At 37.8% G+C, this 14,742-nt stretch overlaps 2 protein-coding genes across 2 annotated transcripts; both read left to right on the forward strand.

The window, feature by feature from the left end:
- The first annotated feature begins 6,214 nt into the window (after positions 1-6,214).
- LOC113282021 (transcription initiation factor IIE subunit alpha-like) lies at positions 6,215-11,441 on the forward strand. The gene is made up of 10 exons (XM_026530937.1): positions 6,215-6,621; positions 6,713-6,835; positions 7,169-7,289; positions 7,406-7,528; positions 8,715-8,824; positions 8,917-9,100; positions 9,454-9,651; positions 10,175-10,405; positions 10,540-10,735; positions 10,935-11,441. Exons 1-10 carry the CDS (start codon positions 6,599-6,601, stop codon positions 11,021-11,023), a joined length of 1,398 nt encoding a protein of 465 aa, XP_026386722.1. The 5' UTR covers positions 6,215-6,598; the 3' UTR covers positions 11,024-11,441.
- Positions 11,442-12,609: 1,168 nt separating this feature from the next.
- Positions 12,610-13,488, forward strand: LOC113277577 (inactive protein FON2 SPARE1-like). Its single transcript, XM_026526637.1, has one exon. The coding sequence runs from the start codon at positions 12,915-12,917 to the stop codon at positions 13,329-13,331; it is 417 nt and encodes a 138-aa protein (XP_026382422.1). The 5' UTR covers positions 12,610-12,914; the 3' UTR covers positions 13,332-13,488.
- Positions 13,489-14,742: the final 1,254 nt, after the last annotated feature.

A 14,742-nucleotide genomic window follows, 5' to 3' on the forward strand; every position in this document is an offset into this window, starting at 1 on the left:
TCAAACCACCGGGCTCGACATTTCTCCTCACTGTTATCAACTAACAGTAGCCATGGCATAAAAAGTAAGTAGAAGATTGATATAAACTCCATTATACAAAACATAGTACGGACCCCACATGCTAGAGCCTAACAAAAATGAATAGCATCAACTAACTTGGTGGTGCCTAGTTACTCATTGCAGCTGAAAATGCTAATATCACGAGAACTCCTTCTAACTAATGAACCGGGGACTTGTCACGAAGTCTTACACAGGGAGTAGGTCACACAAATCATTACGGGGAAATCTATCACGTCCATCTAGCCATGTTAAAGACAAACTAGTAGTAAGGTAACAAACCCCAACAGTAAGCATATCAGTAAAATCATTTTTCACCCGTATTAGATACACGGTCTGTAAGGATAAATAAATAGCATCCTCCAAAGGCTACCAAAATATTAATAGAAAATCCTTTAAATCCTTGGTATTAGAAGTTACTCAGGGTCATCAGATCAAACATAAATGAGTATGAGGATTAGAAAACCTACATGTATTGCAGCAGAAAAAATCTTTCAACAATGATCGTCTTTAGCCTTTAAATAGATCTTCTTTTCTTTCAGTTTTATAACACGGCAGCTAAGATGTTCAAAGAAATGTTTTAGGCGCGGCTGATTTCATTATTTTTTTCTTTTTAGAGAAGAAGAGAAAAATGACTTAACCCTAGTCTTTTGCACATCCTAAGTCTTAGTTATACGGCTCTAAATTATTTTCCAAAACCCAAAAATAAGGCCCCTTGTAACTCACGGCCTGGATAAGAAATTAGGTGATAAAGAGAAAGATACACTTAACTAAAGTAACTACTTAACGACACATAATCCTAAGTTAAGGGGCACTGCAATCTCCCCCTAGATAAAAGGATTACGCCCTCGGAATCAGCATACATTAACTGATTTAAGATTCACAAAGTGCCTTATTCGGGTCCAATTAGTCAGCTAACCGTGTGTCAGCATACTAAATGTTTACATCGATATTTCCCAAAATATATTACCAGCTAAGCAATTTAAATGCAACCCCTAGGTCATTGCAGTTTTTCCATGCAGAGCAACACATATGCGACTCCTCGGTCATCGCAATAATAACTTAGGAAATTCGAGCCAACCACAAACAATACACAAAACAATCAACACTAATCATCATCATAACAAAAATAAGCAAAACATAAAATATGTCGGTGTGAAAAGAAAAGAAAAAATTACCTCCATCTCGACAACATGTTCACCACCACCACGAGGTAACATAACATTTATTCGGGGTTGATCTCGCCCTGGTGGTACTTCACGACCTTTCCCATTTTTCACAATTTTGGGCTTGTCTTTATTTGGACAGTTTGTAGATTTATGTCCATGTTCTCCGCATTTGTAACACTGCCCTCTAAAAATATAAGGTTTATCTTCTTCCATGATTCTTAGTGGTTGAGGTGCTTGAGTTGCTACATCATGGTTAGTGGTCTGCTCATCTGCTCGTGGATTCTTCCAACTATTCTTTATACCTTCATAAGGTCTCTCATTTTTCTTAGGTTCTACTTTATTTTTCCTAGCCTCTTGGATTCTTAAGCAATGTGCCCTAGCACAGTTTGCGACCTTGGCATAAGTATCAAAACTGGGGTTCCCAATGATGTGTCGAGCAATCCCATTATGCAATCCATTCAAAAACCTTTCAATCTTGTCTGCTTCAGTAGGAATAAGATGAACAACAAATAGCGACAAGCGGTCAAACTCACACTCATATTCAACCACTATTTGATCTTGCTTTTTCTCCAGCTCTTCAAACTGCCTAATCGTAGCTTGGCGCTCGGCCGGGGGAAATAAATGTGCAAGGAACGAATCTTTGAATCTTGTCCAAGTAACCTCCATGGCGTCAACAGTCCTGCCCATCGACTCCCACCAAGTTGCTGCATTCCCCTCCAATAGGAAAGCGGCCATCCTCTGCTTATAAGCCTCAGAACAATCAAACTGAGCTAGTATCCTATCCACTTTTGTGCACCACTGGCGTGCTTCAGTTGCACCTCCCTTTCCTGTGAACGAAGGGGGTTTCGTCTTTAGAAAATCTTGGTAATACTGAACCCAAGTCTTCGCGTTTCTTTCCACAATTGCAGGTCCATTCATTTCTGGGGGTGCCACATCTTCCGTACCTCCAGGTGGACCAAGTCTCTGATCCAATGTCGCTATGATCACAGTATTCAACATTGTCTGAAGGTTCTCTAACATTAAGGTGTTAGTCCCACTCTGTCTTCCTTCGGTATGAACAGATCGAGAGCCACCTGTGGACCTAGTCCTACGATATTGAGAGCTACCTATGGACCTAGTCTCATCTTCACTACGAGATCCACTATCAACATTACGTGAGTTACTTTCTGCCACAGAATCCTCAACAAAATCCTCAATCCTTCGGCCACGACCTCGGCTACGACCTCTACCACGACCACGGCCTTCAGTATTACGTCTACCGCGACCATCCATCCTCTAAGAATGGAAAGAAAAACAAGAAACTATCAACACAAATTCACACAAAGAAAACAATCAAAGTTCTCCTAAAACTCGTGCCTAACGTGATCAAACAAGACCCTACACCCGCTCCCGATGACTTATGTTACCAGGGCTTTGATATCACTTTGTAACATCCCCATTTAGAATTCTAGGTCGGCCGCCCTAAAACTCAAAGTGTGGCATACAAATGGATCACTTTACACACTCAAACTGTCAAGCCAACAAATGGAAATCGGGCAATTGTATGGAGCACATTCACAACAATCCACAAATAAATGAATTTATTTAAAAGAAGCTGATAAGGAAAAATTATAGATTAAAATGAGTCTTTTAGAAATAAAAATAATCCTCGACTCGCAGGTCGGCCTCCAAATTAAATGTGGAGAATTTATTTAAAAGAAACAAAATCTGGTCTTTAAAAGAATTCAATAAAACATTTAGCTAAGCACCTTAAATAATAACGAAGAAGTAGCTTTTCGGAACAGAAATTCAATCTACAGGTTAGGTTGCTCCACGGTCACGGTCTCCTGAAAAAATAGTAAGTTGGGTCAGACGACTCAGACCCCAACTAGCAGTAGGCTTTCACACCCTTATATCCTTTATAGACATCTAACAACCCCTAAATAATTCGAAAAACATTGGCTAGAAACTAAAATAGTTTATGAGACGGATGCTTTTAAAACGTTGCAGAAATGACAACAAATTAAGGGGGTAAATAGGCTACGAGAAAATAAGTCCACAAGGAAAAATCACAGTTCGATAGGTAATAATCTGATTAAGTGATAAAAATAGATTCATAAAAATTCACCCATTTCCTAGCCCTGTAACGCGTCACTGACTGCCCCTCTCTAAACTCTTAGTCTAGCCGTTCAACAATAATGTATAAGCCCTTGTGTAGTCCACCAATTCTCCTACCGTGCGCCGGAGAATATGATATTGTCGAACCCATACAAAGATAATAGATCCATATCTCGGTCATCGCCTTCTTACTCATGGGAATCGAGTCAACTACGGGCAACAGTCAACACAAATAGAAGTTAAAGTCACATACAACATTTTCCTTATAAATGTTAACCTTCACCTACCTAAGACTTCACCTCAAAACTGGTAACCGACGACAACACTGCAACAATACCCTATCACTGCCCAAGCATTTGTGTCGGTACCTATATCCATCAACTAAGGACATTGTACTTGTCTCTATCCAGTACCATCTGGGTTTGTCCATACGAACTGATGCAAAACAATACCTAATTAATATCCATTTCTTACCATGAGCATACTAGCCCCTTTTAAACATCAAACCACCGGGATCGACATTTCTCCTCACTGTTATCAACTAACAGTAGCCATGGCATAAAAAATAAGTAGAAGATCGATATAAACTCCATTACACAAAACATAGTACGGACCCCACATGCTAGAGCCTAACAAAAATGAATAGCATCAACTAACTTGGTGGTGCCTAGTTACTCATTGCAGCTGAAAATGCTAATATCACGAGAACTCCTTCTAACTAATGAACCGGGGACTTGTCACGAAGTCTTACACAGGGAGTAGGTCACACAAATCATTACGGGGAAATCTATCACGTCCATCTAGCCATGTTAAAGACAAACTAGTAGTAAGGTAACAAACCCCAACAGTAAGCATATCAGTAAAATCATTTTTCACCCATATTAGATACACGGTCTGTAAGGATAAATAAATAGCATCCTCCGAAGGCTACCAAAACATTAATAGAAAATCCTTTAAATCTTTGGTATTAGAAGTTACTCATGGTCATCGAATCAAACATAAATGAGTATGAGGATTAGAAAACCTACATGTATTGCAGCAGAAAAAAATCTTCCAACAATGATTGTCTTTAGCCTTTAAATCGATCTTCTCCTCTTTCAGTTTTATACCACGGCAGCTAAGATGTTCAAAGAAAAGTTTTAGGCGCGGCTGATTTCATGCTTTTTGTCTTTATAGAGAAGAAGAGAAAAATGACTTAACCCTAGTCTTTTGCACATACTAAGTCTTAGTTATACGGCTCTAAATTATTTTCCAAAGCCCAAAAAGAAGGCCCCTTGTAACTCACGACCTGGATAAGAAATTAGGTGATAAAGAGAAAAATACACTTAACTAAAGTAACTACTTAACGATACATAGTCCTAAGTTAAGGGGCACTACATGACCCGACCATCCACATGTAGTTATCCGATAATGTGAATTTTTTTACCGGCACTGTTGTGGTCATCCAAGAATAACTACCCAGGAGGTCTCCCATTCCCGGATTACTCCCTCCCAAGCATGCTAACTATAAAGCTTTCTGTCAAATCTGGAGCCAATTGTGATGAAAATGCCTTGGTGTTAGAAAAGGAAAAACCATTACTTGTATTTCCTTCGGCGAACCCTACTTGCCAAGTCGGGATATTACAATACCACCATATTAAATTGGACTCGTCCTCAGCTCTGGTATATATATACAAGCCCAGATCTCCGACGTTCCCTGCCCTTCATGAGACCAGTATCTGCACAACCTGTCCAACGTACTCTCATTTGTAGTGACCCGACCCTCCGTCGTCTGCTCTGATACCATTTGTAGTGACCCGACTCTCCGTCGATATTGTCCCTACTTAGCCACTGTGGTTATCTGACATTGTGGGTTTTTTAACCGGTACAAATACGTTTACCCAGAATAGCTTTCCGGGAGGTCACCCATCCCTGATTACTCCAGCTCGAGCATGCTTAATTATAGAGTTTCTGCCGAATCTGGATCCAATTATGCTGAAAAGGTCTCGGTGTTAGGAAAAGTTAAACCATTACATATATTCCATTCGGCGAAACCTACCTGCCGAATCAGGGTATTACAAGCTATCTCTTGCAAAGCTCCCATTTCACCTTTGATTCTTGTAATGATGGCGTAAAGAAAAGATTAAATTTTAAATTTTTTTACAAACATGAAAATCGTTTTTTGGAAGAATGACTAATTTAGTAGTTATAAATTAGGGTTGTTTTGCTTTATTCGTGAATGGAAATTTTCTTTTGAAAATTCAAGTATGTTCTGATACTGCAAGTGGATGAATATCTTTCTGATTCTTGGCTCTCTTACTTTTAGAAATCTTTTCCAAAAATTGTGTATGAGTGACTATTTGATTTGAGAATCGTTAATCAAATCTGTTTAAACAATTATCGTGGATCCTTCAAAAACGTTCACCTCTAGTGAAACCTTCATTCTCATAGTTGCTAAAAACTCTATAATCTTCAAGGAATCTGTGAAATCTTACCCTAAGGAGAAGATTTGCAACTACAGTAAAACGGGTCCAGATCGTCTGTGTCACTGCTTGGGTGTGCCCTATGTGCCACACCAATAGAAACACGGTATTTTCTCTTGGATTTGTAATATCTTCTTTAACTAATTAATTATCTTTCCTAATCGATTAGTGTTGTATAAATAGAAAATCTATTTAGTTAGTCATGGTTAATGAGAGGAATGATGTGGCGTGTTTCTATTGGTATGGCACATAGGCCACACACAAGCAGTGGCACAGACGATCTCGACCTTTCCTAATCGATTAGTGTTGTATAAATAGAAAATCTATTTAGTTAGTCATGGTTAATGAGAGGAATGATGTGGCGTGTTTCTATTGGTATGGCACATAGGGCACACACAAGCAGTGGCACAGACGATCTCGACACGCCTGTGAGACATTGCACATGATTTTCTTTTTCTCCTTTCTCCTCTCTCTCCCTCTTCCGACACCACTGTCATCCCCGATACCAAATCTCTCACCGGATCAACAATTCCAGTCCGCCACTATCACTAAATCATCGTCACCGTCGATGCCACTGACGTCTGTTAATTTGTAGTCAAAATGAAAACCGAGTAAAGGAAGAAAAAATAAACAAATATCAAACCCTAAAATGAGAAAGAGGAACTGAACGTTACAGAAATCGGTCTTGATCCCTAAAACCTTAGAAAAGAAGAATAACCTGATATTGAATATTTGAATCAGGGTTCACTGAAGTGGATAAAGAAACCCTCTCAGATTTCATGATCAGAAGATTTTTGAAATAGATTTCTAAAGATGAGTGTTGAACCGTTCAACAGGTAAATTCTTGAGTTTGTGTTGAACATGCATATCATTATGATGTTGTTTATAATTAGTACTAATCTTATTGCGGTTGTATTGTCAATTTAGGTTGGTGAAATTAGCAGCCCGAGCTTTTTATGATGACATTCCATTGAAAGGCGAGAACCAGCCCAAGAACGGTAGAAGTGATAACCGTGGAATGGCGGTTGTGATTCTAGATGCCCTTACAAGGTTTCATTATTCTGTCTATTCCTTGTCACATTGATTGTGTGGAAATGAAATTTCAAGTTTTCAACTGATTTTTTGGTGAATTGAACTGTAAATTAGCTGACAGCATTATGGGATGATTTAATTCATCTTCTGTAGACTAAATGAAAGTGGAAAATTAACATTTTAGTTATAAACTGGGAAAATGGGACACTATTGAGTGGTTCCTCATAATTCATCTAGCTGACTCATGATATTAGGTTACAATGTTTTGATGATTTTAGAGGCATTATTGTTTCTGCTATTTTGTGAGAGTAATTTTTGAGAGGTTTCTTGCCTTTTCATTTTCCCCTTTAGGCGACAATGGGTCAGGGAAGAGGACTTGGCCAAGGATTTGAAGCTGCACACAAAGCAACTACGCCGGACTCTACGTTTTTTCGAGGAAGAGAAGCTGGTCACAAGGGACCATCGAAAAGAGGTTAGATTCTTAAGGAAGATAAGGATTAGACAATTATCTTTTACTCAACAGATAAAAGCAATTATCCTAATTGCTAACTTAAATTCGTTTATTACTGGGTATGATGCTTTGCGCAGACGGCAAAAGGTGCACAGAGATTTAGTGCCGCAGTAGCCAACACCACTGATGGTCATGGGAAAGAGGGAGAGGAAAAGATAAAACTGCATACCCATTCTTACTGCTGCTTGGATTATTCACAGGTTGCTCCTTGTAGATGTATAGCTTTCCCTGTTATCACTTGCATGAATCTTAGTTACATTATCATGTTCTGATTAGGCTTTGTCTTTGTAGTGATAGTAGTGAATGGCTTGCTTATGAATCTGTGTAACAGTGCAGGTCACAATTCTGCAAATAAGACCGATAACAATTCTTTGATCTATCATGTATGTTGTGTTTGGGGGTAGCGAGCGTGTGCCTCGCCCAAATGACACATAGAATTTCCTATATCGTTCTACATTTTGCAACTATATCCCCGCTTAAAATTAATGTATTAACTGTTACAGTACCCAAATAATAAAAGCAAGCAAAAGCTTAGAATAATCAAGCAAGCAAAAGCAACAATGAACCACATATATTCATGATCTCTAAGATTGCTCTCTTGTAATCTACATACTAAGAAAAGAAGCCTTTAAAATTTCTTGTGAGGGCACGTATATGATGTTTTCCTGGGTCACCTGGGCAGTCTGGGCATCAGATTTGACAACGTAGGACATTCTATATTCCGTGGCAATATGAAACAATATTTTTTGTTTTCGGTCTTATTTGCAGGCATCAGGTAGTTACCCTGTTTAAGATATTTCGTTTGATAAAGATATCTCTTTAGTCAGAGATGTTTTTTATTTTTTTCTGCATTGAATTGATCCAAATTGAATTTCCTCTATTGGATCTCTTAAAAAATTGTTTTCCTGTACTCAGGTATGTTGTGTGAAGGACCAATTTTGATCTCCATTAACCCGACATTTGACATATATATTACTACTAAATAGTGTTGTCTAATTGTACTGTTAAGTTCTTTTTTTTTTGGCATTTGTACACTATTATATTACTAAACACAAACTCGTTCTTTCAAGCCCATAAGGAAAGGATGTTGAGTTGTGGGTTATCTTAGGTGCGTTCCACTGACCATGTTAGAGAACAGTGAAAGTTACTTTTTTGACGGTAAACGGTAGTTTATTCAATAGCTTATTAGAGGTTGCCGTGTTATGCATTTTCAATAGCTTATTCAATTCTTTAGTGATGAAACACTCAGCAATACAGCTTCCGATTGAGATTTATATTCAAAGTTGCCATTATCTATGGTATTTCCCATTTGTGAATAAACCTTCATGCGTATAATCTAAAATCACATTGTTCTTAGAATAAGGATCATTGGTCATTCTTTTGCAGATTTACGATGTTGTAAGATATCGACATCACCGCATGAAGAAAAAACTGAAGGATGAACTTGATTGTAGGAATACAGTTCAGGAATATGTATGCCCTGGCTGCAAGAGAAGGTTCTCGCTACTCGTTTCATAGTTTTCAACTTTTAGTCATCGTTGCTTGTTATTACCTTAAGCTCCAAAATTGTGTAATATCATTTCTTCAGGTATAATGCACTGGATGCACTTCAACTGGTTTCCCTAACGGGCGAGGGTTTTCACTGTGAAAACTGCAATGGTGAACTTGTTGCTGAGAGTGACAAATTAGCTGCTGATGAAATGGGTGATGGAGATGATAATGCAAGGAGGAGGAGACGGGAAAAGTTGAGGGACATGCTTCAAAAGATGGAGGTACACTACTGATAACTGTTTTTTTTTATTTGCTGATAGAAAGATTAATTGAGAGACGAATAGAAGTCATGCATTTTGAGTCATTTTAAATCAGCATAATGGATGACATCTTGACGAGAGTAACTGCTGAATGTTCTGTTCCTTGCATCATCCCCTCAACACGATTTCTGCATGGAACCAGTAAAACTAGTGAGATCAATAATATTTACGGTTTGATGAAGGTCCGATGATGGGTTTATGCTAGTCTAAATTTAGTTGATCAGCACTTCCGGCTTCCCCGGTCAACGGAAATACCATGTATTGGTTAACTGTAGTTGTTTCTTCTAGACGTAATATTCTAGATGTGAGTGCAGGGACAGCTGAAACCATTGCTGGAGCAGCTCAACAGAGTGAAGGATTTACCTTGTCCTGAATTTGGTACTCTCCAAGCATGGGAAGCCCGAGCCAGTGCTGCTCACCGTGCAGCACATGGTGATGCCAATGGGAATGATCCATCTAAGTCTTCTCAACAATATGGTGGAACACCTTTGCCATTTATGGGCGACGCAAAGGTACTTTGTGTATTCTACTTGATCCTGTATGGTTTGGTTTCCGTGTCTTTAAGCAGCAATTTCTTCTGATTCGTGTTGTAAGAAACTACAAAAGCTTCTCTTTTTGATCAAAACACTTTCTGAGCCTCGCCAGCTTTGACACAATGAGAGGGCCTCCCTTTTAAATTTTCCCGTTTGACAGTGTCGGATGCATTACATAACTTGATTTATGCATGGGTGTCAACGTATTTTACTCATTATGAGATACTTACAGGTCTCGCTACATAGATTCAATTTTTAGTACTTCTAGGAATTATCCATTAGGATATAAAAACTTATCCTGCAATACTTGTATTAAGAATTCAGAATGGAGAAAATGTGTTCACCATACTCTAATTGGAATGTTTTTTGGGCAAACTCGTTTGTATGTCAGGAGCCACTCAGTTACTATTTTTTTCTCTGTTTGTTCTTTTCCTATTTAGTTCAATCATGTCTTCTTTATATATTCCTGGTGCGCGCTCAGTTTGTTGCTGACTCTTGGCAGGTTGAAGTTGATTTTGGTGCGGCAGTGAAAGAAGAGGATGTCAAACCTGATGCTGGAGCGATGAAAGTCTTGCCTCCCTGGATGATCATGCAGGGCATGAATCTCACAAAGGAGCAACGTGGAGAAGCCACTACTGAGGAGTTAAAGGTCGATGGGAAGCCAACATCTGTAGATTTGTCTGATGATAAAAAGCCAAAAGTCGAAAAGGAGGATGAAAAAGATACAATACAGGCTAGTACAGAGCGATAGACTTAGCGCCTCATATCCCTCACATTTGTATATTATTTTTGGAACTATAAAAACTTATATATAACATGCTATAAGAATATAAAGTAACTTTATATTTGTGTGATGTTCTTTTTCAGAGCGAGTACTATAAAGCTTATTATGCAGCGATATTGAAAAGGCAAAAAGAACAAGATGAAGCTGCGAAGATGAATCAAGAAGAGCTAACTAGTACTGAAAATGGTTTCTCGGATATGCCTTCTGATCGCCAGGTGGGCATGAAAGCTAAACGTGAGGACGATGATGACGTTGAATGGGAAGATGCCCCAACAACAGGTATGGGTTAGTGAACAACTTCTTTAATGCTCTTCCGGCACAAGTTACCAAAACCATTAAGTTTTTTTTAATGTCATCCGTAATCAAAGAAACAATATATAGAAGATAGTTATAATGACAACTTCTGGCATGCCCGATTGATTTCCCTTCTGAATCTTAAGAACTGTCAGTTTTGCTGAATGACTGAATTTCATTACAGGAACAGCAACTGGAACTTATAAGTTAAACGATTTGAATGCTTCTGTAGAAGAATCGGAGGAGGATGAGATAGATTGGGAAGACGGTTAAATATTCTCCGCTTTCAAGGTTCAATTTTTTTCCATCTTCTTTATATCCCTCAATAGAACTACGATAAATAGACGATAAATAGGAAAAGCGAAACAAAGAAATCCAGATCTGCGAAGGTTGTTCCTTTTTCCTCCGTAGGTCAAGTACTCTTTTGTATTCATTTTTCAACACCCACAAGGAGAATTGTATCTAGTGTTCTTCAATTCCCTTTCTCCTATCTAGTGCATTTTGTGTGTTTAATTGGATGTTAAATGTAGTCCTTAAGTGTGAATATTAGTCTCGTGTTAACACTATTCAGTTTACCAGTTGGAATGTCTTTTAAGTTCAAGCGGATTCAAGTGTAACAACTTAGCCAGCATTTCTGCATCACTTCTTAGTTGTGGCACTTGTAATTACTAGTTCTATCCTTTCTGCATCATTTCTTCATTTATTAGTTATTATTATTACTAGTTCTATCCTTCTAATTTTATGACGAAGTGTTAACTGTTTAGAGTAAAGTGGATATTATTTTCTTGTTGGATTCCAGTCTTATCCTCTCTCCATCCTTGGGTTAAGATTCTAGCCGATTTACTGGGTGCAATTTATGAACACAATTTAAATTGTGCTGACAGACCGATCATACCCGCTGACCAAAATCTACCCTAGACTCTACATATAACCCAAATGTTTGCAGTGTGGCCAAATATTTGCTGCGTAGGCACATATTGTAATTGTGCCTCGTGCTAAAAGCCTCCCCAACGACCTAAAATCTGCGGGGGCAAAATTTGTATGATCTACCCAAAATATGTTCCCGGGAATTTTTTTTCCAATGACTTGCTGTACTATAGTGATACACATTCACCCAAAATCCCTTCGATGACCCAAAATTTTAATTGGCCCGAAATCACCTATTGTAACCTTGTATTAAGATACCGTTGATATGAGTCCACCAGATGAATGTGCACCCACTAATCACTATAGTTAAATGTTGGGATGATGCGTATGGAACTATCGATGACACACGTGGAGGTCGGTCGGTCCTATACCAGGCTGTTCTACTGGATGGTAAACTCTCTTAAGGCACACTCAAGCTGCAGGAAAGAAAACCTAGCAGCAAATCAACTACACTTAGTATATTACTTTTTTTTTTTTTTTTTTCTGGATGTGTTCTGTCTTTCTCTGAAACTTCTTCTTCTCCTTGTTTCTAGACTTAAACTATTTGGGATTACCAACAACTCACCTTAAATTTCGCCATAAGCTAATAACTTCAAAGTTTCATTCTCATTCCCCAAAGATAGGGGGAAGAAAACTATCCCTTAAATATAAAAACTATTCTTCCTTCCTTTCTTTCTTTCATAACCTTCTCTTTTTCAGGAGTTTGTGTGTATTCATCTCATTTTTTATGACCAAATTTTTGTTTAAATGAAACAAGATTATGTATTTCATGAACGTACTTTATACTACCAAATATTATTAGCAATACTAATCATTCAAAAAATGGGTTTGACAAATTCCTTCTTAATGACCTCAAAACACTACCATGTGTTCCTTGAACGTTAAGGAACTTCTATAGTAAACAAGAAAAAAAAAAAAAAAAAGGTCGTCCACCCTTCACTCTCCCTCCCTACCTCCCTTTTACTTTCAGTTCTACACAAAACCATAAGCCATTTTTTTCCAACTCTAATCTCTAGATATATATATGGCTGACTAATCATCACCATTAACCTTATTACATGTTGTTATTGGTTTCTCAATAGATTCAAGCTGTCATATTACTACTAGTAGTGGTACTACAACTATTCACCCCCCAAACCCATCTTTCTTCTTCTTCATTAGTTTTCTTCTCTCTGTCTTTCATTTTTCATACCCATGCTGCTTCCTTTTCTTCTTCTTCTTCTCCTTAATAAATTTGATGGCTTTGAATAAATCTTCGTGTTTGTTATTAGTGACGCTGCTTCTTTGGTTGTCGATTATTATGTTCTGCATTCATGGATGGAGATATAGTAAGAACGCTAGTAATAAGAACATAATAACATCTCTCTCTTTACATAATGATCATCGAAGTTTCGTGATCGTAAACAGAAAAATGTTATCGTCGTCTTCGTCCATACCATCAACAAGTAGTAGCGGTACTACTACATTCGACTTCACTCCATTCTATAGACATCATCACCACAAACACCATGGGCACCATCACCACCGCCACTACTACTACAACCCTGAGCCACCACCACCAGGAGGAGGTACTAACAACGGTCATGAAATTGATCCACGTTATGGAGTTGAGAAGCGGTTAGTTCCCACGGGTCCAAACCCATTACACCATTAAAATTGATCTATCGATCGATGATAATTGGTCGGTCACATAGAGGTTCTTTAATTCTTATATTTTTCATATTGTCTGTTGGTAAATATACTTATTATTATTATGTTGTCATATTACGATATATATCCTTTTCTTTGAGCAAGAACAAAAAAAAAAACGAAAAAAGGTTCAGTGTAGTGATTCATCATTCTCTTTCATTTTGTATGATTCAATTATTTGAGATCTCTACTAATTGTTCAGATCGAATTCAATAACTCAACGATTAACTAGAGAAGTCATGATTATTTTTGGTCACATTTTCTTTTTAATATATACTTTTATTATGTAATACTATTATTTGTTGGGAGGATTAAGATAGATATCGAAATCTATAAACAAAGAGTAGTTGGGACGGCACGGCACAAATTAAGATGGAGAAAAATTTGTTTTCAAGAAAATGATATAATTTGCCCTCTTTTAATAGATTTAAAATGGGGGTTGTTGTTGATTAGACTTGTCGGGATCATAATCTTCTTATTCAGATATCTCATCATTCTAATTTTCTATTGATCCATAGTCCGTACTAAGTTTTGTATCTTCCAGCCACTAATCATCATATGTAGAAATGTACGAAAAATGCCATTGTACGTGAACAGAAATGACGGACTGATGAGAAAGAAATTTCTCGGAAAACCGATTCCAGAAGATTTTTTTTTCTTGTGTAGAAGTTTCCGGTGTGTTGTTCATTCTGAAAAAAGATTGTCAATTGTCCAAGTAGGAGTTTAGTGTTTTAGAGGTGATTTGAAAATGTCTATTTAACACCACTCTTTTATAACCTCGCGTTTTTAGGGGCCACTCAAAAGGATTTAGGGGCCAACAATAAAACAAAAAAGGTCACCCAAAGGGAAAATGTAGCCAGCCCTTATCTCGCGTAATTCGTAATGGCGAAATTACCCTTATATATTCGGAGGATATGATAACATTGTTACCCTCCGAATGCAATCGAAGGCCAAAATATTTGCCAGACGTCCGATTATACGAGGTGCAGTATTTCTTGGTTCGTGTTTTGGATTCAGCGTTAATCGGGAGTTAAATATATTACAAAACTTACCGATTATAAGTTGCCGCAAATTCAAATTTTGAAAGCTACCATAATCGGTAGATATGCTAAATCCAATACCTACCGATTATTGGTTTCTCCACATTCAACTTTCGTCAAATTAGCCGTTGGAGTTTTTGGGAAAAACAAAAAGAGCCGTTGGACCCTAAACCTATATAAAGAAACTCATATCTATCACCCCAATTGCACCAAACTCTTTCCTCTCTTCAGTTTTAATTTTCATAACAAAAAACATGGATATTGCTTTTGCCGAAGAAGAAGATTGTGCTATTTATAGAGCGTGGGTTGTGGTAACTACTCATGATCGTGTTCACA

The sequence above is a fragment of the Papaver somniferum genome, chromosome 5 (genome assembly GCF_003573695.1).
Source record: "Papaver somniferum cultivar HN1 chromosome 5, ASM357369v1, whole genome shotgun sequence".
NCBI lineage: Eukaryota > Viridiplantae > Streptophyta > Magnoliopsida > Ranunculales > Papaveraceae > Papaver > Papaver somniferum.